This window comes from Xyrauchen texanus, chromosome 13, assembly GCF_025860055.1.
Source record: "Xyrauchen texanus isolate HMW12.3.18 chromosome 13, RBS_HiC_50CHRs, whole genome shotgun sequence".
Classification (NCBI taxonomy): Eukaryota; Metazoa; Chordata; class Actinopteri; order Cypriniformes; family Catostomidae; genus Xyrauchen; species Xyrauchen texanus.
This window is the reverse complement of record NC_068288.1, coordinates 9,442,156-9,469,064: the sequence shown is the minus strand read 5'-3', so window position 1 is coordinate 9,469,064 and position 26,909 is coordinate 9,442,156. Positions and strand designations below refer to the sequence as shown.

At 41.2% G+C, this 26,909-nt stretch overlaps 1 protein-coding gene across 4 annotated transcripts; it reads left to right on the top strand.

Moving 5' to 3' along the window:
• The first annotated feature begins 1,863 nt into the window (after nt 1–1,863).
• On the top strand, nt 1,864–26,445 carry LOC127654159 (protein Wiz-like). Of its 4 annotated transcripts, none has more exons than XM_052141201.1 (12): nt 1,864–1,985; nt 2,718–2,829; nt 5,172–5,711; nt 5,987–6,820; nt 9,135–9,614; nt 17,217–17,693; nt 20,818–21,294; nt 21,685–21,996; nt 22,737–22,951; nt 23,621–23,918; nt 24,915–25,068; nt 25,201–26,445. In XM_052141201.1, exons 2-12 carry the CDS (start codon nt 2,733–2,735, stop codon nt 25,388–25,390), a joined length of 4,074 nt encoding a protein of 1,357 aa, XP_051997161.1. In that variant the 5' UTR covers nt 1,864–1,985; nt 2,718–2,732; the 3' UTR covers nt 25,391–26,445. The 4 variants fall into 4 exon arrangements, with proteins under 4 accessions (XP_051997161.1, XP_051997160.1, XP_051997163.1 ...); XM_052141200.1 differs by having other exon boundaries at nt 2,718–2,832; XM_052141203.1 differs by lacking the exon at nt 17,217–17,693 and having other exon boundaries at nt 2,718–2,832.
• The last annotated feature ends 464 nt before the right edge of the window (nt 26,446–26,909 follow it).

Sequence of the window (26,909 nt, the reverse complement as noted above, 5' to 3'; positions counted from 1 at the left end):
TTAATAGATCACTTAAATTTACTATGCTATGATAACAACAAACGCTACTCATGTAGGTAATTTTTATCTCGTTATTATTAAAAAATTTCTCGTTTTTACCTGATCAGGAAAAATATTAAAAAAAATAAGGATCAAATATATTTAGTCCCTAGAAAATATTGTAATTCATTACACAATTTGTTATTACCAGAAGGGATCTAATTTTGTTTATTTGTTTGTTTTTATCATGTAATATGTAGTAATGACATAACTGAGTTAAAGTATGTGGCAGCACTGCACAATCAACTGTTTTAAAAGAGGATTTGGCTCTGCCCATTTGTGAGAAAATCATTGATGCATTTGTGAGAAAATCAGGACTGTGATTGAGAACATTGTGCCAAAAGTCACGTGACTCACAAGTGGTATGTATTGGTTCAAATCGGATTTTGTATTTGTTCGACAATCCTGTAGAATTTGTAGAACAGGTTACATTTTTTTGTGAAATGTGATATCACATATGAAACACATTTTTTATTTTTGTAAAACACTACACATTTGTTTGTTAAGCAAGTTGTACAGGACAGCTACTCTTCATTTTCTCTCAAATTACCTTTTGTATTTGCAAATCGCTTTCTGTTTGTTTGAGAGTTGAGTTTCAAAATGTTATAAACTCAGCAAAGAATTTTTTTTAAATATGCCTCTATATTATAGTCCACTCAAAAACCGTAATCAGAAAAAGATGCAAAGAAAGTGAATGGTGAGTGACTGAATGGTGACTGAGGAAAACATTTTGCATAGCATCTCCTTTTGTGTTTCTCCTTTTGAGTAAAGACCTTAGGGGTGAATAAATGAGAGAATTTCCATTTTTGGTTGAACTATCCCTTTGAACACTATCGACTGCATTAATTGAATTTATATATTGCCCAAATAGTGTCTAAATGTCTATATACTTTTGCCACCAATTATTAAGTCCTGTGTGGTGACTCAAAAAATCAGTTTAACTAGTAGAGTGCAACATTCGGGTTTCCGGAAGTAAATATCCTATAAATTTTCCCCATAGACTAATTCATTTTTAACGATAACTTCTAAATCTTTAAACACAGGCCTACCATGAGATCTGCGCTGTTTAAAGACAGTATGTGTCTCTGTTGAAGCCAGCTTATTTCAACTTCATTGTTGAAATATCATGTATAATAGCAGAATCTTTTGTGTACAAGTACACAATCTATGATCCAGAAGAGAAAGATCCACCAAACAGAGAACCGCAGCCAACAAAGCCCACCCAACGAGTTTAGCAACGACCTCCCTCTTCCATGATGCACTGTAAATGATCAATTCGGTCTCCCATTGCACTCAAACTACTTATATATTTGTATATTTTAGAATATTTGGCAATAAAGGTGAAATATATTGTTTCTATAGGCCTACTTATGATCAACAATCTAAAATAAATAGTTTTATAAATTTCCATCATTTTTTATTCTATCACGTCATTCACAGTGCTTCATGGGATTGTAGTTTGTGCCCCTGTGAAAGACGGTAAGTACACAGTCTTGTCCCTTGGACTTTTGATCTGATATTTAAAATACTTTTTGATTTAAATCAAAGTTTGTAATGTTGTGTTTCACCTCAGAGCTGTTTGGTTTAGTTCATGGCTTAGAACTCTTTTATGCAAAGTCTATAGAAAAAGATATTGGGGAAAATACTTCCGGCCATATGCTTTAGGGAATCTATGTATCTCACTGGACAATTGGGAGTTGCTTACACCTTCGTAAACAATTTTCAGTTCTTTAGCTAGCATTTAATCTTAAAATTTCAGATTAAGCTTATCTTCTTAAATCAAACCATTTCGTTTGCTATGGCCTTTTAGATAATCGTTCTACTCTACTACCTTCGTCCTCATGGCATTAGGTCTGTATCGATTGGTGCTGCCTAGACTGTGATCTTTTGATTAATGTGCCTGCCTTTCCTCCTGTAAACACTGGTAACGGCGACGTTTCACCACGGTAAGGTTTTTTTTTAATTTTATTAACATTATTCTCTTTGCACATTTTGTGTTTAATATGGTTGGCAAATGTGTTTGTTCGATTATCTTGCATGATAAATAATTAGCTCATGCTAGCTCATGCTAGCTGCTAATTTGTCTGTTGTGTTTTCACGAAAATGATGCAGGGGATAAAAAATAAAATAATTCATTACCAACAAAAACCAGTGAGTCCAGTCGTGGTTAAAATTAACGGTCTTATACAGATTTGCCCACTATCCTTAAGCGAGCGAAGTGAACCAATGATTTGGCACTCAACATCTCCCTTGCATATATTCACCATGGTAACCATAACTCCCGCCAAACTGCATAGTTACTACAGTCATTGCTACTACTATATAAAAAATCAATAGCAGATATCTATCAAACATAGCCTTTCCGAACGTCTGTCATTTTGATTTATTTATTTATTTATTTGTATTTTCTGTGAAAGTGGTGCGTAATACCAAATTATTATAATGTCACTAATGTAATACCAGTTTTATCGTAGTAACTAGTTCATATGTGTTTGGCTAAAACCAATATTAGTTTTGTACGTATTTTGTATTCTTTACATTTTATATTTTGCAGCTGTCCATGAAAATTATGAATATCTTTGTGTTGTATAATGTTTTTCTTGTCTATCCATAGATAAATTGCAATATTGGAAGAGAGTGGTCTAAATATATCATCTGTGTTTTTCTTCAAATGCCAGGAGGAGATTCCAGCCATGGAAAAGACAGCATCAAATACAGCTAAGAAAAGTTCTGACACTTTTCCCATAGAGTGTCTGAAGCCAGACTTAAATAAAGATAAGGATGACTTGGGTTGTAAGTACTTAACAGACACCAGAAATTAGATAAACTCTTCTCAACTCTGATATACAGGCTCAATTTATATTAAGGACTTGTCATTGTTTTCTTTAGAGTCATTAACTACATTTCCATCCAAGGATTTTTTGCGAAAAAAGTTTTAGCGCTTCAAAATAAAGCTAAAATAAAGGAAACGCACATTATCGCAAAAATGTCACAAATGTCTACACAATATTTTTCAGTTTAACTCAAGTGCATAAACTCTATATCGATACATCAAATGTCACAAAAAACTGGTTTGGAAACACTTTTTGTCGATAAAATTGGCATTAACGCAAATATTTATTGTCACATGACAGAATTTGTACCGATCATTAGGCTGTGTTAATCATGACGACAGTATTGAAAGCCAATTTATTGTACATGATTATGGATTGATCTTTACGGCATATAGATCCGATCTGCAAACGTGGCACTTCCAGGAGTGCCAACACAAATATCTCATGCACATTGAACAAATGAATGGACTCGTTTGCGATTAATTGAATTATTAGTTTATTTATTAAAGTTTCTTTTCCACACCATTCAGTGTAATAGATAGCAATCATGGAATTAGCCCACAATACAAAAAACATATAATTTCTGTGCACAAAGATGTTTTAAATAAAAAAATCTAATAAAATACAGAAAACTAGGAGAAAACTTCAGTGTGCTTTTTTGGAACACTAACACAGCCCAATTCTGTAAAATTATTGTTTAGCTTACTTTTGAAAAAATGCTGGCAAAATTCCCTGTATTAATAAAATAAAAACATTAAATAAAAAAATTTAATTACCAAACACAAAAATTATATTGTTAGGCATATATAATTACCTTTTATAATAAATTTAAATTAGCCTCACCCTGTTCTGTAGACAAAAAAGTCAACTGAATCAATGACATTCTCAGAATGTCCTACACTTTTTTCAAGACTGTAATCTATCTGAACTATTTGTCCAATGCTGGGTTCACTTTCAGAAAACTAGCTTTTTAAATTATAATTTTGTAAATATTTAAAATCTAACCCTCTTTAAAATGGATCGCATTTGCTGAGATTCTTCACAAAATGTAAATTGCATTATGATGTTAAAATTAATTTTAGATGACAGTCAAGTTCTGTTGGTCATTAAAAGTTGCTGGAAAAAAATGTGGGACATAACGCAGTTGTGATGGTGATGCTTTAGATTAGATGATTGTTCAAAATAGCCTATTGAATATCAGGAATGTATCATAATATTATGTAAACCCTGATATTACACCACATGAATTTTTCTTTAATAGTAGTGCACACAGCATATACGCATCGATGGATGGTCCTTATACTAAGACCGAAAGTTTCCCCCACTACTTGGTGCTGGTTGCCAGTTTGAACAGGGCCATGATGATTCACTTTTGGGTCGGAACCGTTGGCAACCTGCGATAGGTGCAACATCAAGACCAATATTACAGTCCTATCAGAAGGGCAACTGCTCCCTATCCTCATCTTCTGATTGCGTTTATTTGTTAAATTAAAATCACAGTAATAAAATTACATCTGGGAGGCAAAAGGTACACAATTAACAATATAACACATTTCTGTATGGAAACAGCTTAAGGGCAGATTTATTTTGTGATAAACCCAAACTTTTGCGACAAAAGTGTTTTTTTAAGCATAATGTCATCACGCGCACCATTTTTATTTTACGATAAAAGGTCATTTGAATGGAAACAGGGAGAAGACTGCATTTTCACTTTGTCGATAACAAAACAGCGAAAAATGTGGATGGAAACTAGGTTACTGTGTCTGATATCAACACAGATGAGAAGCATGAAGCTCCTTTAATACAGGTAATCCACTACCACTACAAAGGTTAATTCTGCTCAGAATGTTGCGTTTGTGCTTAGATTACATTTCAACTGGATCTGGGAGTAATAACATGACGATTTTATTCACGCTTTCTTTGTCTTTTCTTACTTTTTTTGCAATTTATTATAATGTGGTAACGCACTGACATAGTGATTAATGTATGACTTCATTAAATCAGAGACCCTCCCCTCAATATCTGAACACAGGTAGTCACAGGAGATACATTTAAGTGACCAGGTGTAAACAGCGATGTTATCGGATCACCAGAGATGCATATTAATACCAGGTGTAAATTGGGTCACAGTTGCTGTTTTTCTTGAACAAGATGGTTGTTGATGTTGTGGTAATTAAACTATAGATGCTCGAGAAAGAACTACAACTTGCAAATAAAAAAATGCATTTGACTTCAAATGTTAGTTCACAATCCAAACAGGTGTCATCATATTGTGCATTCTAATTTACTTTCTTACAGTAGGTGTCCATGTTTGTGAGGGGTGTGGGACCAACTTTGAGACAAGGCGAGGTCTCTCCAGTCATGCCCGATTTCATCTCAGGCAGCTAGGCGTGGCTGTGTCCGACAGCTGTGGTGCACCAATAGACCTCTTGTACCAGCTAATCAAAGAAAGAGGTGGAACTCTACCTAAACTCAAAACTCTGCCCAGCCCTGTTAAAAAATCCAAAGCTCAGTCACCCATCATCAAAAAGAATGCTGGACCCAAACTAAAGATTAAAATATCCAACCTTGTTAAGAAAAAATATGCCATTTCCTCATCGTCCTCAACTACTGTGAAAGGATCCGTCAATTCTGGTCCACGTTCTTCGCCTCTGACTGTAGCGAAACCTCGTAAAGTCTCTTCAAAGGGGACTGCAGTGTCCATGCCATGGTTATCCTCGGCTCTCTTCAAGGCTGTTGAGTCCAGGCTCAGTGATGCCAGTCCGTCTACCTCCTTCTCACTATCCTCAGTCAAGCCACTCTGGGCCCCTCAGGAAACAGACGCTCCACTCAATTTAAGTAAGTAACAGTAAAGCATTTAAAGGCGTCATATCATGAGGAATAACATTTTCCATGACCTTTTGAGAGAAAAATGTTTATTGAACCTTGAGAACACACTATAACTACAGGAAGTACTATTAACCTACTTGAAGTTTATTTTTATAAGTAGACGGAAGTAGATAGAAAACCACAAACCTTTGCTCTTTAAATCAGGCTAGTTAAACTGCAAAATGAAGCAAACCTTGTGTGTAACAATTGAATCAACTTTTTAATGTGCTTTGCTTTTTCAACAGCAACTATGAAGAATTCTGTAGTGAGGGATGATGTCCATGTGTGTGAATTGTGTGGAGCTTGGTACGAGATGCGTAAAGGTCTCGCCAGTCATGCCCGGGCCCACCTGCGCCAGTTTGGTGTGAACTTGGACTCTAAAGGTGCTCCCATAGATGTGCTCCATAAATTTATTCAGAGTGAGGATTTCCAGGAACAGGTCAGTGCTGGGCAGCAGGAGGGTTTTTCTGTCGTTGAAGATTATACTTCACCCTCCTCCATTCCTTCTACCTCTTTACCCACCAGCAAACATCCATCTCTTTTCCCTGTCTCATCTAAAGGACTGACTTCCATGCATCTAACACCACCCCCAAAGAAAAAGAAGAAAATTTCCCTTGATGTTTCAGGGAACTTGTCACTTGGCGGAAAAGCAGAACAGAAATCGCCTACTCTAACCAAAAAGAAGAAAAGTTCACCAGATGTTTCAGGCGGCATAACCCTCAGTGGAAAAGCAGCATTGAAATTACCATCTTTAACCAAAAAGAACAAAATTACTCTGGATGTTTCAGAGAGCATAACCCTTGGTGGAAAAGGAGAACTGAAATCCCCTACCCCAACCAAAAAACAGAAAAAATCATCAGATGTGTCATGGAGCATGATTCTTGGCGGAAAAGCAGAACTAAAATCCCATACCCCAACTAAAAAGCAGAATATTTCCCTTAATGTTTCAGAGAGCATGACCCTTTGTGGAAAAGCAGAACTGAAATCCCCTACCCCAACCAAAAAGCAGAAAAATTCACAAGGTGTTTCAGGGAGCTTGCCCCTCAGCGGAAATAAAGAAATTAAATCACCCTCTCAAGGTGAGTTTGTTTTTTCATTTTTATTATTATTAGATTTATTTATTTATTTTGGACTGTTGGTGGGCGTTTAAAAGCTAAAATGTACATTTATATGTTTATAACAATGAATGTACCAAATGTTAATTAAAGAAAAAATGCATTTTGTCTTAATGGCATTATTATGGCACACATCATAATTTAAATTATTTTATAAAAAGTGATTGAAAAAAATAATTACAAAAAGTTATTTTGGCTTAAAGAAAACATCCACAGTAATCAAACACACAATTGAAGATTTTATTTAAAAAGCCTTGTGAATTGCAATGAAAATAAATTATAAAAAATTATAATGTATAAACTTTTAAGTAGGGCTGTGACACGATAAAAATGTTTTTACTAATCACACATTTTTCTATGATTAATCGAATTAAATTATACTTTGTCTCAAAGAACTTGCAAGAAATTGGTTAGTCATAATTTATTTTAATTATTTAAATATGTACATGTAAAATGTTATTTAAAAAAAAAAAAAAAAAGAATTGCAGATTAAACACATTTTTACAGGTATTAATCTTTGATACAAGTATATGTATACATGCCATAAAATCAGTGGACATGTGATTACAATTAGGGCAAAATCTTCTGGCATTTTCTGACTTTCTTTTAATAATAGGATTAAATGGGCAGATTCCATTCATATAAAACTTTATTGGCAAGAAAAATGTAAGTGTACATTGCCAGTGCATTAATAGACACTATACATTCAGATATAAAACATTGAATGCTAAAGTTTAATTTGCTGAAGTTTAAAATCTCAAAATTATTGTTCCCTTATGACTCAGTACCCTCGACATTCATACATAACCTTGTTGAAACCTCTCTACAATAACGCCTATATTCTAATATTGGCTATGGTGTTTAAGCCCCCCTTGTTTTGGCACGAAACTCTCTGCTATAAAAAAAACTCCCATTTCCTCCGAATTTCTTCCTTCAAGACAGCGATCATCTCTTGTCTAGAAGCCCTCTACCTTTGCCGCCGATATGCACAAGTCAGCGGGCAGAATCTTCACGGCAGCAAGAAGACTCTGCTCCCCTGCAACATCATACTCATGTTGATCGCTGTCCCACAATACTGCAGCACCATGTTTCCTCTCTGGGAAGTTATGTTGTGTAGTGCGGTATGATGGGATTCTGTTCCCCAAAAACGTTACTTCTCAGTTACGGATATAAACTTGGTTCCCTGAACCGAAGTGAACGAGACATTGCGAATGCTAGCCACACTATAAGACTCAGAGTTCTTGAGGTACAAGCGATGCGCTCCTTGTTCTCAGTCAGAAATTCTGAGGAAATGGTCTTTGTGCACCTGTTTTTATAGCAGACAATTTTGCACCAAAAAAAGCAGAGCTCAAACACCATAGAAATATTAGAATATTGGCGTTATTGTAGAGAGGTTTCAACTAGGCCATGTAAGAAGGCACTCCCCATATGTGTTACTAAGTAATGACATGTTCCTTACATATGTAACCGAGGCGTTTTCTCTGGCTGCTGTTCAGTCTATCTACAAGTATAGCTGGCTACAGCTTGCTGAATGGCTGGTACTTCAGTCTCCATCGTGCACACGCTGGGTCTCAGGCGGTTTCACTAGGTTCAGATGTTTTCACGCGATGCGAAGAAATACAGCAGCTTGCCTATATCACTCGCCCGCTTGCAAATCTGGTGTTTATTATGCCCTGGACATGCGTCGTGCGCAATGAGCATGCACTGCTTCAAACAATCACTTTATGTGCTTGAATGTGCAGTTGAGACTAATTTCGCAATTTTATTGTAGCCTTCCATGGTATACAGGAGAGTGTGTTTACATGCACATCAATAAACTGATAAACAAAAATGCACACTTGTGCACATCGGATAAGCCGCCAAGAACGTCAGTATTGGTATTTACATACAATGCAAAATCAGGCTATTGCGCAAAAATCTATATGTGCCGAATGAGTTTAGCTTAATACAAATGACCACACATATTGTTGTCTTATTAAGCATAATCGGCGTAAGCTCATGCATGTAAACACACTCATTGACATCTAGATATAATAACGCTCTGTACAATAGAGTGGGATTTTGCACAACCCAACATTTATACCAGTTGACAAGTTTCTATCAGTTTGTTTCAACTGGTTTATCCTGGTGTCCCGTTACATAAATCTGCATCCAATAATCAGCAAACTAAATTTTAATTTCTATCTTCACACATGATCGAAACATCAGAAACACAGAAAAAAGTGTCCTAAAACATTTGGCTCTGATCAAATGAGATGTTCTTCTTTTTACACCCAAGGCAAATCATCAAAAAATGTCAGATGTCAGTTCTGTCACAAGAAGTTTAAGAAGAGACAGAGCTTGGCCAGCCACGCCCGCTACCACCTGCGACAACTAGGCATCACCGAGTGGACTGTCCGTGGGTCTCCCATGGCCACTCTGCAAGAGGTGATGGCCCGCCGTGGTTCTTCTGCTGGTTCTCTCAAACCACTTGGCTCACCCTCGCTGCCCCCACTTGCATCCCCTTCTGTGTCGGCTACTGCACCACCTCTGCCCTCATCCCCTAAACACATTACTCAGTCTTCCTCTCGTCCTCCTGTTCCTCACAAAGTCCCGAAGGCCAGGAAAGGCTCAAGGACTGTGGTCCCAACACCAACGGATGAGCCTATTGAGGTTGATATATCTATCTCAGAGTCTCCCAAGCCAAGAAGCACACTGACCATGCCTTTACCAACAAAAACATCTTCTAATCCCACCACAGATAAAACAACAGTGACAGGTGCATAACATAATTACAGCGCTATACGCCGATACCATTTTTTTAACAAGTGGTGAATTCTTTCTCACATGCAATTGAAAAAAAACATCCTCAGTAATCAAACACACAATTGAAGATTGTATTTAAAAAGCCTTGTGAATTGCAATGTATTTTTTTTATACAAAATTTAATATAATCTTTTAAGTAGGGATGTGACTCGATACATTTCTTTTTTTACTAATCACACATTTTTCTATGATTAATCAAATTAAATGTCTCAAAGAACTTGCAAGAAATTGGTTAGTCATAATTTATTTTAATTATTTAATTATGTACATGTAAAATGTAATTATTATTATTATATTTTGCAGATTAAACAAATTTTTACAGGTATTAATCTTTGATACAAGTATATGTATACATGCCATAAAATCAGTGGACATGTGATTACAATTAGGGCAAAATCTTCTGGCATTTTCCTGACTTTCTTTTAATAATAGGATTAAATGGGCAGATTCCATTCATATAAAACTTTATTGGCAAGAGAAATGTAAGTGTACATTGCCAGTGCATTAATAGACACTATACATAGAGATATAAAACATTGAATGCTAAAGTTTAATTTGCTGAAGTTTAAAATCTCAAAACTATTGTTCCCTTATGACTCAGTACCCTCAACATTCTTACATAACCTTGTTGAAACCTCTCTACAATAACGCCTATATTCTAATATTGGCTATGGTGTTTGAGCCCCCCTTGTTTTGGCACGAAACTCTCCGCTATAAAAAAACTCCCATTTCCTCCGAATTTCTTCCTTCAAGACAGCGATCATCTCTTGTCTAGAAGCCCTCTACCTTTGCCATCGATATGCACAAGTCAGCGGGCGGAATCTTCACGGCAGCAAGAAGACTCTGCTCCCCTGCAGTGCTCCTGCGAACATCTCTCCGGCTCACCACTTGACGCTTCACTGGTGATCAGGCCTCAGAATCCTGATTTTCCGCAGCGTGTTGGCAGATGTAGAGTTTTTTTAAAAGCAATTGTAATTTGTGTGATATAAATATAAACATATATTTATTTATATATCTAAAAGAGCCACTTACGTGTTCCGTAAGTGTTTATTGTGCAAGAGACGCATCCTGACGTCAGACCAGCATGAGAGCTGCGTTTCCTGTCTGGGCCGCGCCCACGCAGAGTCAGCTCTCATAGAGACAGACTGTCCTCACTGTGACAGACTGTCCTCACTGTCTCAAGTTGCTTTGCTCACAAATGTATTTAATTCGGGCGAGGAACGATCATTAAAATATCCAATATTGTTAAGAAAAAATATGCCATTTCCTCAACGTCCTCAACTGTGAAAGGATCATTGCATTTGTTATGCCCTCTGCGGGCACTACATGCATACGTTGAGCATACTTTCCAGTTCAGACTGTCTGATCAGCTCTTTATATGCTATGGAGGATGCACAAAAGGAATGTCAGGCTCCAAGCAAAGGCTCTCTCACTGGATTGTCGATGCAGTTACACTGGCTTATGAGTCGCAGGTTAAGACTTGCCCAATTGGTGTTAAAGCGGGACGAATGGTGTGTCCTTACAAGACATATGTTTTGCAGCAGGATGGTCCTCTCAAAACTCATTCGAAAGGTTTTACAACCTAGACGAAATGTCTCTTTCTTCACCAGTCCTCTCTGTTTAGAGCACTTGCTATTCATTGGCCAAATTTATATACTAATGCCCTTCCCTTTAAGAATGGGCTGCCTATTATTTACACAACCACCTGCATTCAGGCCGTTTTAATTTACCATTAAGTCACAAGCACTTTCATTATAAATAAACTCCCTTCCCAACTGGGTTCATAAGGAGTTAATTCATACTATATGACGATACGATACTGTAGAACAGCTCCCAAAGGATGACACGGGGAACAGCTTCTTGCTCAAGGTAAGGATCTTTAATTTACACACTTTCTATTAGACATACAATTATACAGCCCACTTTCTCTGCAGTTGCTGGTCTGGGTGTAGGCACTCTCTCTCCCGAGGCTCTGTTGCTGCTGCTCTTTTATGCCACTCTCCCCATGCTTACTGCAATTAGACACAGGTGTTAGACATAATTTTAGCTCAGGTGTAAGCGCCCTTACCGCTTTTCTCTCCCGGACGGGCGCTTGACCGCCCCCGCTGCCACATACCCCCACCGCCCGACTCAGGCCGGGGCGTCATCCGGCCTGCCTACCACTCCCCCCCATTTCTGGAGAGGAAGTCAGCGGCAGCCATCTGCACCCCCGGTCTGTGGACCACCTTGAATTTAAAGGGCTGGAGGGCCAGATACCAACGGGTGATCCGGGCATTAGTATCCTTCATGTGGTGGAGCCACTGGAGTGGGGCGTGGTCCGAGCAGAGGGTGAAGGCCCGCCTCAGCATGTAGTAACGGAGTGTGAGGACCGCCCACTTGATGGCCAGACACTCCTTCTCTACGGTGCTGTACTTGGTCTCCCTCAAGGAGAGCTTCCGGCTGATGTACAGCACCGGGCACTCCTCCCCCTCCACCACCTGCGAGAGTACGGCCCCAGCCCTCTGTCTAAAGCGTCCGTCTGCAAAACAAAAGGGAGAGAGAAGTCAGGTGCATGCAAAAGCGGCCCCCCACAAAGTGCAGCTTTAATCTGTGTAAACGCCTGTTGGCACTGCTCCGACCATTGGACCGGATCTGGAGCCCCCTTTTTAGTGAGGTCAGTCAGCGGGCTGGTGACATCCGAATAATTAGGCAGAAATCTTCTGTAATAGCCAGCCAGCCCCAGGAACTGCCTCACCCCCTTTTTGGTCTTGGGTCTAGGGCAAGTCGCAATCGCCGCGGTCTTGTCAATTTGGGGACGCACCTGGCCATGACCCAAGTGGAACCCTAGATACCGTACCTCCACACGCCCAACCGCGCACTTTTTCGGGTTTGCCGTGAGCCCCGCCCGCCGCAGCGATCTCAGGACAGCCCTCAGATGTTGCATGTGCCGCTGCCAATCATTGCTATAAATGATGATATCGTCTAGATAGGCAGCGGCGTAAGCAGTATGCGGTCTGAGGATCCTATCCATGAGACGCTGAAACGTGGCTGGTGCCCCGAACAAACCGAAAGGAAGCGTCACGAATTGGTGTAATCCAAACGGCATGGTGAAGGCCGTTTTTTCACGGGATATTGGTGTCAAGGGGATCTGCCGATAACCCTTCGTTAGATCCAAGGTGGAATAAAACCGAGCAGTACCTAACCGATCGAGCAGTTCATCAACACGGGGCATTGGGTACGCGTCAAATTTAGACACCGCGTTGACCTTTCTATAATCCACACAGAAACGTACAGACCCGTCGCTCTTGGGAACAAGGACGACCGGGCTGGACCAATCGCTGTGGGATTCTTCTATTACTCCCATCTCAAGCATTGCGTCCAATTCTTCCTGAACTACTTTCTTTTTATGTTCGGGCAAGCAATAGGGGCAGCAACGTACCATCACACCCGGTGCAAATTCCCGTAGCTGAGCACCCCTGTCGTACAGCCGGCGTTGGCGTTCTTGAGCCTGGAGCAAATTCTCCTGTGTTAATTGCCCCAGTGTGTGGAGCTTTGCTCGAAGATCAAGAACGTATTGAATGTCATTTTTACTATTAGAAGGTCCCTCCTCCCAAGCTTCACGGATGAGGTCGAGGACCCCGCGTGGGCGTCGCCCGTACAGCAGCTCAAATGGGGAAAACCCTGAGGAGGCTTGCGGGACCTCTTGTACTGCGAATAACAGGGGGTCCAGCCACTTATCCCACTTCCTAGCGTCTTCGTGTACGAATTTACGAATCACATTTTGGAGCGTTTTATTAAATCGTTCCACCAGTCCATCTGTCTGAGGATGGTACACGCTAGTGCGAATCGACTTGATGCCCAAGAGTTCGTAAAGTTTGCGAAGTGTTCGTGACATAAAAGTAGTGCCTTGGTCGGTGAGGATTTCTTTCGGAACCCCCACCCGGGAGATTATCTTGAAGAGTGCCCGGGCAACACTACGTGCTGAGATGTTGCTCAAAGGCACTGCTTCCGGATATCGCGTTGCGTAATCCACCAGGACTAACACAAAGCGATGGCCGCGTGCCGTCCGTTCTAATGGCCCGACGAGGTCCATTCCAATTCTCTCGAAGGGAACCTCGATCAATGGAAGGGGGCGCAAAGGCGCTTTTGGGGTGGCCGGTGGGTTTAACAGCTGACATTCGCAGCACGCCGCACACCACCTGCGGACGTCGCCGCCAATGCCCGGCCAATAGAAATGGGCTATTAGACGGAGAAGTGTCTTCCTTTCCCCTAGGTGACCGGCCATAGGATTATAGTGAGCCGCCTGGAAAACCATTTTCCGGCGGCTCCGTGGAATCAACAATTGTGTCACCTCCTCCTTTGTTTGAGCGTCCTGCGTCACTCTGTACAACCGATCTTTAATAACCGAAAAATGTGGATATGAAACAGCGACGCCCGGCCGGAGTTGTTGACCATCGATTACTCTCACTTGGTCAAAAGCATGCTTAAGGGTTTCATCCCGCGACTGCTCCAAGGGGAAGTCCCCCTCTGGGAATTCCCTGAGAGGAGGGGTGACAACCTCGCCCCTTCCCTCGTCATTCGGAGCAGCCGAGGACGGCCCCGGCTCCGCCTCCCCCGCCAAAGCATCGCACATCACACATCTCTTCACTTTCATGCAGGGTGAGGCGGGAACTAACCGCTGCCTCCACACTGTTTTTCTCCCCGGAATTTGATCGCCAAAGTCACCATGGGATACTTGTGAACATCCCCATGCACACACCTCACCTTCACCCATTTAGCTGAGCCCAAAGCCCCGGGTTGAAGCAAGCGTTGGTGGATGGTGGTCTGGTTACAGCCGGTATCCAACAATGCTTGGTATGTACCCCCCTGGATCCTTACCGGAATACGGTACGCTCCAGCCCGATCGGGGGCAGCCTACGGGACATCGGAGACCCGCACCACCGTCCCCACTTCCATCAGCGGACACTGATCCCGGAAGTGGTCCGGGTCTCCGCACCTCCAGCAGGCCGGCCCAGGCTCCACGGCCGCACCCGTGCTGGCGGGCGCCCCCACCTGAGGAGGAGAGCGGCTGAAGGACGGGGAAGGGGTAGGCGGGTTCTCCCACGGCCGGGAAGTTGGTCTCGCGAATCCTCCACGCCTGCGCGGGGCAGGAACGGGCCCTGGGGAGAGAGCAGAGCGATAGGGAAGAGGGGAGGGGGAAAAAACAGGGGAAGACACAGGGGGGGTGGAGAGAGAGGGCTCATCCACCCTTGGAATCGCCGCCATGTGGTCCTCCGCGAGTCGTACGGCTTCCTCCAGCGACGCCGGGCGGTGGCACTGGACCCACTCCACCATTCTCCTGGGCAAGGGTTGGACAAACTGCTCCAGTACCACCTGGCCGACAAGTCCCTCGACGTTGCGGTCCCCCGCAAGCAGCCACCTCCGACAGGCGTCCCGGAGCCGTTGGGCAAACACGAACGGGCGGTCGGACTTCTCCAGCTTCATACCCCGGAAGAGTTGCCGATTTTCTTACGGGCTCCGACCAACCCGTTGCATGATGGCTTTCCTCAAATCCGTATAAGCCAGGAGGTTTGATGCCGGCAGTTGTTGGGCCGCGAGTTGAGCCTCCCCGGACAAGAGAGGGACTAGGCGGGCGGCCCACTGGTCTTGCGGCCAACCCCAAATTTACGCTGTGCGTTCAAACAGATCTAGGAACGCCTCTGGATCATCTGCCGGCCCCATCTTCTGTAACGCGGGCGGGGGCAATGTGGCGCGGGTGTCCGGGGTCGTGGCTGCGGCTGAAGCGGCCTCCTGGCTGAGGAGGCTCCGGATTGCGAGTCGGTCCTCTGCTTGAGCCCGCATGATCTCGAAGAACCGACGATCCTGGTCCTGCCGGAGCTCAAGCAGGGATTGTTGGTGGCTCTGATGGAGTGTAGCGAGGGACTGGAGGACTTCCGCCAGCTGGGAGGACTCTACGGGGCGACCCTTCTCCATACTCGGACGATTTCTCCAATTTTCTTTTTTTTCCCGGGTTTCGGCACCAGTGTAGAACAGCTCCCAAAGGATGACACGGGGAACAGCTTCTTGCTCAAGGTAAGGATCTTTAATTTACACACTTTCTATTAGACATACAGTTATACAGCACACTTTCTCTGCAGTTGCTGGTCTGGGTGTAGGCACTCTCTCTCCCGAGGCTCTGTGGCTGCTGCTCTTTTTTGCCGCTCTCCCCATGCTTACTGCAATTAGACACAGGTGTTAGACATAATTTTAGCTCAGGTGTAAGCGCCCTTACCGCTTTTCTCTCCTGGACGGGCGCTTGACCACGCCCCCGCTGCCACAGATACCAACATGAGGATCACTCACTGCATCATACTCATGTCGGTCGACGTCCCACAACACTGCAGCACCATGTTTCCTCTCTGGGAAGTTATGTTGTGTAGTGCGGTATGATGGGATTCTGTTCCCCAAAAGTGTTACTTCTCAGTTACGGACATAAACTTGGTTCCCTGAAACGAAGGGAACAAGGCATTGCGAATGCTAGCTGCACTACAAGACTCAGAGTTCTTGAGGTACGAGCGATGCGCTCCTTGTTCTCAGTCAGAAATTCTGAGGACATGGTCTTTGTGCACCTGTTTTTATAGCAGACAATTTTGCACCAAAAATAGGCAGAGCTCAAACACCATAGAAATATTAGAATATTGGCGTTATTGTAGAGAGGTTTCAACTAGGCCATGTAAGAAGGCACTCCCCATATGTGTTACTAAGTAATGACATGTTCCTTACATATTTAACCGAGGCGTTTTCTCTGGCTGCTGTTCAGTCTATCTACAAGTATAGCTGGCTACAGCTTGCTGAATGGCTGGTACTTCAGTCTCCATCGTGCACACGCTGGGTCTCAGGCGGTTTCTCTAGGTTCAGATGTTTTCACGCGATGCGAAGAAATACAGCAGCTTGCCTATATCACTCGCCCGCTTGCAAATCCAGTGTTTATTATGCCCTGGACTTGCGTCGTGCGCAATGAGCATGCACTGCTTCAAACAATCTGTTTATGTGCTTGAATGTGCAGTTGAGACTAATTTCGCAATTTTATTGTAGCCTTCCATGGTATACAGGAGAGTGTATTTACATGCACATCAATAAACTGATAACAACCAAAAATGCACACTTGTGCACATCGGATAAGCCGTCAAGAACGTCAGTATTAAAATGTACATACAATGCAAAATCGGGCTATTGCGCAAAAATCTATATGTGCCGAATGAGTTTAGCTTACAAATGACCACACGTTGTCTTATTAAGCATAATCGGTGTAAGCTCATGCATGTAAACACACTCATTGACATCTAGATATAATAACGCTCTGTACAATAGAGTGGGATTTTGCACAACCCAACATTTATACCAGTTGACAAGTTTCTATCAGTTTGTTTCAACTGGTTTATCCTGGTGTCCCGTTACATAAATCTGCATCCAATAATCAGCAAACTAAATTTTAATTTCTATCTTCACACATGATCGAAACATCAGAAACACAGAAAAAAGTGTCCTAAAACATTTGGCTCTGATCAAATGAGATGTTCTTCTTTTTACACCCAAGGCAAATCATCAAAAAATGTCAGATGTCAGTTCTGTCACAAGAAGTTTAAGAGACAGAGCTTGGCCAGCCACGCCCGCTACCACCTGCGACAACTAGGCATCACCGAGTGGACTGTGCGTGGGTCTCCCATGGCCACTCTGCAAGAGGTGATGGCCCGCCGTGGTTCTTCTGCTGGTTCTCTCAAACCCCTTGGGTCACCCTCGCTGCCCCCACTTGCATCCCCTTCTGTGTCGCCTACTGCACCACCTCTGCCCTCATCCCCTAAACACATTACTCAGTCTTCCTCTCGTCCTCCTGTTCCTCACAAAGTCCCGAAGACCAGGAAAGGCTCAAGGACTGTGACCCCAACACCAACGGATGAGCCTATTGAGGTTGATATATCTATCTCAGAGTCTCCCAAGCCACGAAGCACACTGACCATGCCTTTACCAACCAAAACATCTTCTAATCCCACCACAGATAAAACAACAGTGACAGGTGCGTAACATAATTACAGCGCTATACGCCGATACCATTCCTTTAACAAGTGGTGAATTCTTTCTCACATGCAATTGATAAAAAACATCCTCAGTAATCAAACACACAATTGAAGATTGTATTTAAAAAGCCTTGTGAATTGCAATGTATTTTTTTTATACAAAATTTAATATAATCTTTTAAGTAGGGATGTGACTCGATAATTTTTTTTTTTTACTAATCACACATTTTTTTATGATTAATCGAATTAAATGTCTCAAAGAACTTGCAAGAAATTGGTTAGTCATAATTTATTTTAATTATTTAATTATGTACATGTAAAATGTAATTATTATTATTATATTTTGCAGATTAAACAAATTTTTACAGGTATTAATCTTTGATACAAGTATATGTATACATGCCATAAAATCAGTGGACATGTGATTACAATTAGGGCAAAATATTCTGGCATTTTCCTGACTTTCTTTTAATAATAGGATTAAATGGGCATATTCCATTCATATAAAACTTTATTGGCAAGAGAAATGTAAGTGTACATTGCCAGTGTATTAATAGACACTATACATACAGATATAAAATATTGAATGCTGAAGTTTAATTTGCTGAAGTTTAAAATCTCAAAACTATTGTTCCCTTATGACTCAGTACCCTCAACATTCTTACATAACCTTGTTGAAACCTCTCTACAATAACGCCTATATTCTAATATTGGCTATGGTGTTTGAGCCCCCCTTGTTTTGGCACGAAACTCTCCGCTATAAAAAAAAACCTCCCATTTCCTCCGAATTTCTTCCTTGAAGACAGCGATCATCTCTTGTCTAGAAGCCCTCTACCTTTGCCGTCGATATGCACAAGTCAGCGGGCGGAATCTTCACGGCAGCAAGAAGACTCTGCTCCCCTGCAGTGCTCCTGCGAACATCTCTCCGGCTCACCGCTTGACGCTTCACTGGTGATCAGGCCTCAGAATCCTGATTTTCCGCAGCGTGTTGGCAGATGTAGAGTTTTTTAAAAGCAATTGTAATTTGTGTGATATAAATATAAACATATATTTATTTATATATCTAAAAGAGCCACTTACGTGTTCCGTAAGTGTTTATTGTGCAAGAGACGCATCCTGACGTCAGACCAGCATGAGAGCTGCGTTTCCTGTCTGGGCCGCGCCCACGCAGAGTCAGCTCTCATAGAGACAGACTGTCCTCACTGTGACAGACTGTCCTCACTGTCTCAAGTTGCTTTGCTCACAAATGTATTTAATTCGGGCGAGGAACGATCATTAAAATATCCAATATTGTTAAGAAAAAATATGCCATTTCCTCAACGTCCTCAACAACTTTGAAAGGATCATTGCATTTGTTATGCCCTCTGCGGGCACTACATGCATACGTTGAGCATACTTTCCAGTTCAGACTGTCTGATCAGCTCTTTATATGCTATGGAGGATGCACAAAAGGAATGTCAGGCTCCAAGCAAAGGCTCTCTCACTGGATTGTCGATGCAGTTACACTGGCTTATGAGTCGTAGGTTAAGACTTGCCCAATTGGTGTTAAAGCGGGACGAATGGTGTGTCCTTACAAGACATATGTTTTGCAGCAGGATGGTCCTCTCAAAACTCATTCGAAAGGTTTTACAACCTAGACGAAATGTCTCTTTCTTCACCAGTCCTCTCTGTTTAGAGCACTTGCTATTCATTGGCCAAATTTATATACTAATGCCCTTCCCTTTAAGAATGGGCTGCCTATTATTTACACAACCACCTGCATTCAGGCCGTTATAATTTACCATTAAGTCACAAGCACTTTCATTATAAATAAACTCCCTTCCCGACTGGGTTCATAAGGAGTTAATTCATACTATATGACGATACGATACCAACATGAGGATCACTCACTGCGTCATACTCATGTCGGTCGCTGTCCCACAATACTGCAGCACCATGTTTCCTCTCTGGGAAGTTATGTTGTGTAGTACGGTATGATGGGATTGTGTTCCCCAAAAGCGTTACTTCTCAGTTACGGACATAAACTTGGTTCCCTGAACCGAAGGGAACAAGACATTGCGAATGCTAGCTGCACTACAAGACTCAGAGTTCTTGAGGTACGAGCGATGCACTCCTTGTTCTCAGTCAGAAATTCTGAGGAAATGGTCTTTGTGCACCTGTTTTTATAGCAGACAATTTTGCACCAAAAAAGGCAGAGCTCAAACACCATAGAAATATTAGAACATTGGCGTTATTGTAGAGAGGTTTCAACTAGGCCATGTAAGAAGGCACTCCCCATATGTGTTACTAAGTAATGACATGTTCCTTACATATGTAACCGAGGCGTTTTCTCTGGCTGCTGTTCAGTCTATCTACAAGTATAGCTGGCTACAGCTTGCTGAATGGCTGGTACTTCAGTCTCCATCGTGCACACGCTGGATCTCAGGCGGTTTCACTAGGTTCAGATGTTTTCACGTGATGCGAAGAAATACAGCAGCTTGCCTATATCACTCGCCCGCTTGCAAATCCGGTGTTTATTATGCCCTGGACATGCGTTGTGCGCAATGAGCATGCACTGCTTCAAACAATCACTTTATGTGCTTGAATGTGCAGTTGAGACTAATTTCGCAATTTTATTGTAGCCTTCCATGGTATACAGGAGAGTGTGTTTACATGCACATCAATAAACTGATAACAACCAAAAATGCACACTTGTGCACATCGGATAAGCCGTCAAGAACGTCAGTATTAAAATTAACATACAATGCAAAATCGGGCTATTGCGCAAAAATCTATATGTGCCGAATGAGTTTAGCTTACAAATGACCACACGTTGTCTTATTAAGCATAATCGGTGTAAGCTCATGCATGTAAACACACTCATTGACATCTAGATATAATAACGCTCTGTACAATAGAGTGGGATTTTGCACAACCCAACATTTATACCAGTTGACAAGTTTCTATCAGTTTGTTTCAACTGGTTTATCCTGGTGTCCCGTTACATAAATCTGCATCCAATAATCAGCAAACTAAATTTTAATTTCTATCTTCACACATGATCGAAACATCAGAAACACAGAAAAAAGTGTCCTAAAACATTTGGCTCTGATCAAATGAGATGTTCTTCTTTTTACACCCAAGGCAAATCATCAAAAAATGTCAGATGTCAGTTCTGTCACAAGAAGTTTAAGAGACAGAGCTTGGCCAGCCACGCCCGCTACCACCTGCGACAACTAGGCATCACCGAGTGGACTGTCCGTGGGTCTCCCATGGCCACTCTGCAAGAGGTGATGGCCCGCCGTGGTTCTTCTGCTGGTTCTCTCAAACCACTTGGCTCACCCTCACTGCCCCCATTTGCATCCCCTTCTGTGTCGCCTACTGCACCACCTCTGCCCTCATCCCCTAAACACATTACTCAGTCTTCCTCTCGTCCTCCTGTTCCTCACAAAGTCCCGAAGGCCAGGAAAGGCTCAAGGACTGTGACCCCAACACCAACGGATGAGCCTATTGAGGTTGATATATCTATCTCAGAGTCTCCCAAGCCACGAAGCACACTGACCATGCCTTTACCAACCAAAACATCTTCTAATCCCACCACAGATAAAACAACAGTGACAGGTGCGTAACATAATTACAGCGCTATACGCCGATACCATTCCTTTAACAAGTGGTGAATTCTTTCTCACATGCAATTGCTTAATGGACTGTTAATGTGTTAAGATTGTGATGGAGCAATTTTAAAGCAGTCTTGGCATGTGAGAGAATGCAGACACTGCTACTTTCAGAAACGTTTCCCGCTCCGGGCAAAGTCTTGCAACTGTGCTTCTCATGGCACACTGCTCATATACTCTGGCAATAAATTCAGTGGCAAAGTGATTTAATCAATTGATTCTTTTTAAACTTTTTGTTGATTCTATATTTCAGTCCAATTACTAGCCACTTTTTTATGTTGTTTTGTGAATCTCTTAGTTGACCTTTTATAATGTCATCTGTCATTGCTTTCTGCAGCCCCCAAGCCTGAGGAGCAAGACCCCACTCAGTTTATGTGCTGTGAATACTGTGGCGAGATGTTTGATAGTCATAAATCCCTCTCCTGTCACGCACGCGGTCACTTACGACAGCTGGGTGCAAAGTGGTCCTTAAAGGTGCCGCCCATAGAAGCCCTGTATGTGCTTATGCAGAGGGAGGGCACTAAAAGGGCATCAGAGACCAAACCGGAACCTGCCGTAGGGGCGGCTGTACAGTGGAAAAAGCCAGCATCCTCACTCCGCACAGTTACTCCATCACCTGAGAAAACAGCCTCGGAGAACACGACTACAAGTATGCCCAGCTAAGAATGTCACTTTTTGTTCATTTCATAGCAACTGGCATTATGATGGCCCAAAAATGCACGCAAGACAATTGCCGTACTAATTAATATTTATGTAGAAAATAGTATGCATTAAATACAGTGTACTGTGAACAGTATGCAAGGAATACCCTAATTATGTTCTACATTTTCCAAAATGCACTGTATACAACCAGTAAAGATATAATGTGGTGGGTACTTTATCTCAGTATGTATATGCTTAACTTGACCATCCATTTACAGAATGAAGCTGAAGCAGTATTAACTGCAATTTTTAACATGTACTTTTGACATATTATTTGATTGGTGTGCCAAAATGTATAAGGATATTTTATGTAGAAATGGAAAAATAATCATATTAATTAGATGACCAACCACCACTTGCTGAACTGAAACCTGCAATGTAGCAGACTACTGTTTTGAAACAGATATCAATACATGCTGTACACTGATTTAACTATAATTTAAAAAAAATTATAATTGTGCAGAATGTTAGTAGCCTATTCCATTACAATTATTCTACCCATATAATGAGTACCTACTGACCATGGACAAAGCTGAATGAATCATATTACCTGAATTACATTCTGTGCCACAGTGTAACTAGACTGCATCCAGAGATTATTGTGAATGCTAACAGATGTTTTTATATGAGTAATGTGTCATCTCCATGTCATATCTTCTGTTCTCCACTCTTATCTCTGTGCTACAGGCTGTGATGCCACCTGTGAACTCTGTGGTTTTGATTTTGAAAATCGAAAGGCACTGGCCAGCCATGCAAGGGCCCAATTGAGGCAGCAGGGAGTAGATTGGAAAATCAATGGCTCTCCTATTGAGACCCTGACTGCCTGGATGCACAGTGAACCAGGGAAGGTAGCAGAGCTCCACAAACGCTACATGCAGGGGCACATACCTTTTGTGAAGAAGGTGAGTCTATTTCAAAGGCCTTGTTTAGACAGGCTGCATAAATCAGTTTATTTTATCTGACCTGTTCAGAACAGTAAAAAACACATCCAGACCACATTTGTATGTGGTTTGAAATTAATTTAAATAGTTTTTCCTCATTTGGGTTATGAACATCATACCAGTGGCGTAACTACAAGCAGTCCAGGGTGGGTAGCTGCCCTGGGGCATGAGGAGAAAGGGGGCACAAGACGGCCGCTCCAAAGGGAATGATTAAAATGATGTCCGATGAAAACGAGTGCCCCCGGAAGTCAGAAACGACCGATGGGGACAGAAAGCAAAAATATTGATTTCATCTAATTATACAGGGGCATTTTTGTATTAAAGCTAGACCCAGCTCAATGAATGGAACAGAATGCAGGTGTCTTGATTAGCCACTACCTCCCTGGTTCCTTCTCTTTGTCTTGCACAAGACATTGATAAATTAGCGTGACCCATTGCAACATTTAAAGTCTATCTAGTGCATGTTTACATAGAAAAAACATTCTAAAACAGCGTAAACAAGGCTACAAGTCATGAAATCGACCAGTTGTTTCTGTTCACTTGATTATTCATGATAATCTTGTGAAAAAATTGCAATTTAGTGTATAATTGATATTCACAAAAAGGCCTCTTTGTTTCCCACTGTTTTAGGGTTCCAAAAGAAGCTCCTCCTCTCCACACCCTTCCCCAGACTCGGAGTCATTCCATCTTGATTCTCAGAAAGCTTCATCAGCAGCTCGAGTTACTGCAGTTCAGCCCCAGGTATCCCAGCTTTCCAAAGGACCTGTGGTACCGGTACCAGTTAGAGAGGGCCCCAAAGCAGGGATAAGCCACTCTTCCTTATCAGAACACAGGAAACGGCCCTCACAGGGTGAAGCATCACTGTCCACAGACAGCATGATCCAGACCCCCGCGCCCCGCAGTGAATTTGGCGTTTGCTCACCCAGAGGTAGGTGATATCCAAAAATATTAAAACTGTGTATATAACAGTGGGTTCCAATAGTCAAAGACCACATTGTGAAAATGTACGTGTTATTTTATATCTTAATTTAAACCTGGAAATAAACAGATTCTTAAAAAGTTTTGAGATTAAAAAAAAAGTAAAACAAATGGAATGGGGCTATTCCGTTAAAATACACACTCTTTCAAAAGTATAGCCACAAGGCATAAACATTATACATGTTAACATGATTTTGGTGTGAGAAAATCACTTACAGGTTTACCGCATCACATCGTCATGGCAACGAAGTTATGATATGGGACATAACTACCCAGGTTAGGAAGCAATTTTATAACACTAAAATCATGTTAACACATATAATGTTTACATTTTGAGGCAGTTTGCTGTGAGTATTTGAACATTAATGGACTGGCCCCATTCACTTCCATAAATGTAATCATGTTTTTCTGCTGCAATTTTTCTGGTAATCAAAATGATGCCACAAATGCATGTAACATGCATTGAACCCAGAACATTCCTTTAAAGAGCGTTATTAGGCACAACATGAAACTTTTAGATGTTTACAGTTCTTGAGCAATGTTATTTTACAACTTGCCGCATTGACATAATTCAACTGACGTGCATTCATAGGTATGTATATTTCAGCCATTTTACAACGCCATTAAATGTGGGTCATCCAATTAGAAATCAGAATTTGTAACCATTTTTTCATTGAATTTCCAGCAAAGAAATTACATTGTGATGTACAGAATACCACTACTGTTACAAAAAATTGCTCTCACTGTGATATTAGATTTTGTTCATACCACCCACCCCAACTCAACATTTTTAATTAATGTTAACCAAAAAAGAAAATATGCACATTGTCACTGTCTGTGAAAGAAAATAATTAAAACAGTGTCATAAAACCAGCTAATCAATGAGCATGCCATGAAGTAACAGCTAGTTTACAGCCTGAATCCCCACTCTTTCTCGATGTCTTAGGCTGTGAACAACATTTATCCCACCGTGAGAGCATATCAGGGGAGACAGAGACTGCAAAGCCCTCTCGGGCAGGAAACATTCCGTCCTTGGTGCCTAGACCACCAGAGACCAGCCTGGTAAAGCTGGTAGGGAAGGTGTACTCTCTCAAGTGCAGGTGAGCACAAGCTATTGTGGCCTTGCTAACTCTTGTTTGTGTTCAGTGAAGTTGCTGTCTGGATACGGTGTTGGATATTTTTTGTTTGAAGTTTTAAAGATTGATCTAATAATGAAATGTTTTATTTCTTAGGTTCTGTGAAGAGGTTTTTAAAGGGCCACACTCCATACAGGAGGACTGGGTCATGCACTTACAGCAACACATAATCAAGCTTAAAAACAGTTCTTCATCATCACCCAAGTCGAGTCAAAGCAGGGGCCCCGTTCAGTCTCCTCTCGCCCACACAGAAGTACCACTTCTTATGGGCTCACAGGCTGTGTAGATGCTCTCTCTGCTGTGGTCTTTCTTTTCATACGTTTCAAAATATGCAGTTACACTACACTGATTCTTTATTGGGGTTTGTAAAACACTACTGAAAAGATTATGACCACAGCTTTTCTCATCTCTCGATTGTTTTCCAGAGATTTAACTGAATGTATTTTACAGTTCATAGTGTATTTCACTGTTTTATAATGCTATCACATTTTCACACTTTCTTTGTAAACACGTAGTGTTAAGAAGTGCTTATTAAGTTGAGTTTTAAAGAAGGTTTTTTTTTTTATGAACAAACTGAAACATGTTGACCAAGACTTGTGTGCTGAAATATAGTCAATGTTTTTACATTTTAATATAGGACTTAGAATTTGGAAAAACAATGCTCTTCACATAAGAAAAAAATTATATCTGATTTTTTTAGTGCAGAAAAGTTGATGTAAATTGTTTCAGGATTTTTACAAATTAAGCCGTATTTAATAAGCCAGCACTACTCCTGTTATGTGATCTCAGCATTAAATCTCTCTCGTCTTAACGGATACATTTTTGGGGTGTTTTTACTAGTTTAATTATTAGTCAGCGGGCTACCTGTATTGTTGATAAATGACAGACAGGGAGTGTTTGGGTAATCTGTTTGAAAACCGTCACTGTTTCAATTCCTTTTGGTGCCACTAGGTGCAGAAGTTACACACTTCACCTTCAACTATTGACATTTCAGAATGTACAAAATGTGGAAATTGTATATTTAAGGCTTATCATTTAACCATCTACTTTGTCTCAGGCTTTGCCAGGATTTAAAAAAAAGGTTGACCGATAATATCTATGCTGATATTTATCTTTTGGAACTATTGTTATCGGAAAAAATGATTGCCAATAGTTACTGAGTTTTTATTATTATTATTATTACTATACCTGAAATGTATTATTTCTTAGGGCTAAAACCCTTCATTTGGTGAATAGATTTAGGCTATATAAAGCCTAATTTGGTGAACATTTACAAATACACTGCATGCCCAATTATTAGGCAAGTGAATATTCTGATCTTATCGTTATTTCCATGCATATTTTCCAACTCCAAACCATATAAAATTGAAGCTTATTGGATTCAATAATTTTCAGGTGGTATGTTTTTATGGAATGGCTCATGGCAGTTATTGAAAAGAAGGATGGCTGTATTGGTCTGAATATTTTTGAAAGGCCAAACATTTTATTTAATTTTCATTTGTTGCACCTACTCTAAAAATTTAGATGAACAATTGAGTTGCCTAATAATGTTTTTTTTAAAAAAAAACAAAACCAAAAAACTTGAAGCACAGACATTTGTAAACATTCATTTATATAACCTTTTTTAAGTGTTAAGTTCATGAAGATTTTGACTGACACTGTCCCTAGAGAAAAATCATTTAAAAAAAATATTAAATACCAGAATGACCTGACAGTTGACAAGCGATCAATGGTGATCTAGTATTGATGAATTACTTCTCATACAGTAGCCCATATGGAAATGTTTACTTTATAGTATTTCTATT

Excerpts from the sequence above, each read along its gene's own strand:
- LOC127654159 (XM_052141200.1), top strand. The coding sequence starts at position 2,733 with ATGGAAAAGACAGCATCAAATACAGCTAAGAAAAGTTCTGACACTTTT. Across the intron at positions 9,615-17,216 it reads AGATAAAACAACAGTGACAG|GCAAATCATCAAAAAATGTC; the intron begins GTGCATAACATA and ends TTTACACCCAAG. Across the intron at positions 25,069-25,200 it reads GTGTACTCTCTCAAGTGCAG|GTTCTGTGAAGAGGTTTTTA; the intron begins GTGAGCACAAGC and ends TTTATTTCTTAG.